Consider the following 2,866-nt stretch of genomic DNA (forward strand, 5'->3'; position numbering starts at 1 on the left):
CGAAACTTCCTATGCTGCAGCTTATGTCCATTTCCCCTCGTCCTGTCTCCACGTACCACTGAAAAGAGACTGGCCTCACCGCTATGGCCGCCACACCTCAGATATTTATAAACCTGGATCAGGTCCCCTCTCAGTCGTCTTTTCTCAAGGCTAAACAGACCCAGTTCACTTAGCCTTTCTTCATAGGGGAGATGCTCCAGGCCCTTCACCATCTTTGTGGCCCTCCGCTGGACTCTTTCCAAGAGATTCCTGTCTTTTTTGTACTGGGGAGCCCACCTTCTAATGAAAGAGAAGCTCCCAAGAACATGCTGCCTGTACTGAACAGGCATGTACCATCTACAGCATGAGCTTAGAGATCAAACTCACTTACATACATCTAAAAAAGTGGCTGCTTGAATCTGGAAGAGAACCTCTTCTTCATGCTGAGACCAAAAGTATTACTTACATGCGAGCCACAGCCTTCCGTGCCAATTTACGCTGTAATCTGCGATTTTCGTCGGTATCACGAAGGACATGATCTTCAGCTGCCCATCTATCCCAGCTAAGGAATGGCCAAAAGAAAGTTATTAATGGCTTAAATACATTCCATTCATGATCGTTGGTACATTAATACACGTTAAATGTAAGAAGTACTATCTTAACATCATTCAGAAGCAACATTGAGTTGCATTCTTCAATATTCACATGGTTTCCACACTGACACTGCTATGTCAAGGCTTAAGAGCTTCTAGGTATCATATGGTAGTGTTTGTAGCACCAATACATGCTATAGACCATGATCGGAGAGTGCACTCATCTAACCACAGTAGGCAAACTACCTAGGCTTAGGTCTAACAAAGGACAAAAATCTTTTTATTGATGGAAACCTAGGAGCCACAGTATACACCGTATACACAGTATACAAATGTCCCATAAAGTTTAAACTGATGGTTATCAAACTGATCCACTGATATTTAAAGATAGAAACCAATCAGCCAATACGTTCAAATATATTAAAAGCATTCATAGATTAAAGATACCCATACAAATATTAGATCTTGGATATTCTACATAACGTTTTTATCTGCCAAAAATGAGGTATACAGGTTCTTACCTTCTGTTCCAACCGTTAAAATGGATTAGATATTCTGGAATCTTTCTGCCTTTCTCATCTTTGCCAACAATAATATCAACAATCTGAAAGAGTGAACAGCACATATTATAACACTTGAAAGAAAGTGAACATCTGAATATTTAAGGAATTTATGCACACATAAAAAAATGTTAAAAGACACCTAGAATTTTATCACTGACTGTTCATATGAGAAAAATATATAGCTTATACCAATGGTGAGCAAAAGTTGCTTTTTTCATCAGGCACTTATGAAGTGCTGCTAGCCATCTTTATCCTGCCCTCAGGACAGGGTGCTTTCAAGACAATGTGATATTGTGTTGCTCTACAGCAATTTGGATGGGTAGATAGACTACACTTCTTCAGGAAGCAGCTTGAGCACATAATCTAGCTCTGAAACACAAAAATGTCTTGTATGTGAGCTTTTGTTTCTCTCTCCTTTACTTAGGTAAAATGACAGAATCATAAAATGGCTTGGGTTGGAAGGAACCTCAAAGACCATCTAGTTTCAGCTCCAAAAATCATCCTCTCAGGCACCTGCAGGTTTATTTTGACCAAGTAAGGTCAAACTGGAAACAAAAATCATTATTTACACCAGAGGACATTTTCTGAACAGTTGTTTGGAGAGGAGGCTTTCTTCATCTTTCTCTCATTAGCAAGACACACAGATGCACTGCATTACATGCTTTTTTTTTAAATCCGCTTTCTTCTCAGAAAATAGATTCAGTATTTAAAAAACAAACAAATAAAAAAAGTACAAACAGCCAGTCAAAAGGGAAAGATATTTCACAACGGATCATTAAGAAGATCAACAGGACTACTAAAAACAAAGGAATCATCCCATCCTCACGTGAATGGGCACACCACATACTTCAGGGTACAGCCAGCAGACAGGCCACAGGAATGTTTAATTTTGGAGCCCAGAACGTAAGGAACTGTTGAACCAAGGAGAGCTCTGCTGGAGTTCAGAGTATTTGAAAGTAAAGACGAAGGTGCTATCAAATTTCTGCTCTGAAGTTGCCTCTAAGGCCTGCAGTGATGGCTGTTGGGATGGCTGGAACATAACATTTAAGTTCTTTACTATGAGAGAGGTGAGGTGCTGGAACAGGTTTGCCCAGAGAGGTTGTGGATGCCCCATCCCTGGAGGTGTTCAAGGCCAGGTCGGATAAGGCCCTGGGCAGCCTGGTCTGGTATTAAATGGAGAGGTTAGTGGCTCTGCATGTGGCAGGGGGTTGGAGATTCATGATCCTTGAGGTCCCTTCCAACCCTGGCCATTCTGTGATTCTATGATAACAATATGTGGAGAAACACAAGTAGAGCTCAAATTATCAAAACTGGAATTCCTGCGGAAAGACATTTGGAAAACACTGACAGACACCACTAGTGAATTCCCAGCACAAAAGTACCATCTGGTCAAGAATCCAGCTGTAACACTCCTTTTTGCCCCTCAGTGGACAAGCAAAACCAGCAAACAATCCCTCACCACACACAGTGGAACTATTTACAGGTTCAGAACAGATCACTTTAGACTGAAAGATTAGCTCATGTCGTACCAGCACTCCCAGAAGCACCAGACCTACACAAAGCCCCACAGTGCCGGCAGTTGCACGAGGGGCCAGACCCGCAACGCAGTCACCTGACGGACCGCCACTGCAGACCACCGCCCACTGATTACGACGGTATTTCTGCGCGCACTGCCGCCGCGCTCGCACCCTTCTGAGGGGGGAGGCAGGGAGTAAGGAGGAAAAAAAAAAA

The 2,866-nt window shown here is 42.5% G+C and overlaps 1 protein-coding gene across 4 annotated transcripts in view; it reads right to left on the reverse strand.

Moving 5' to 3' along the window:
• Positions 1–2,866, reverse strand: part of MSL3 (MSL complex subunit 3) — a 22,148-nt gene that overhangs the window by 18,802 nt on the left and 480 nt on the right. For 3 of the 4 annotated variants that reach the window (XM_003203094.4, XM_031557473.1, XM_010726558.3), the window contains exons 2-3: positions 1,094–1,176; positions 446–541 (exon numbers count right to left, since the gene is read on the reverse strand). In XM_003203094.4, the coding sequence (XP_003203142.1) occupies positions 446–541; positions 1,094–1,176 (179 nt within the window). Of the gene's footprint in view, positions 1–445; positions 542–1,093; positions 1,177–2,664; positions 2,798–2,866 lie in introns of those variants that run through there. The other variant, XM_031557472.1, reaches the window with a different exon arrangement.

Source organism: Meleagris gallopavo, chromosome 1 (genome assembly GCF_000146605.3).
Source record: "Meleagris gallopavo isolate NT-WF06-2002-E0010 breed Aviagen turkey brand Nicholas breeding stock chromosome 1, Turkey_5.1, whole genome shotgun sequence".
In the NCBI taxonomy this organism is placed as follows: domain Eukaryota; kingdom Metazoa; phylum Chordata; class Aves; order Galliformes; family Phasianidae; genus Meleagris; species Meleagris gallopavo.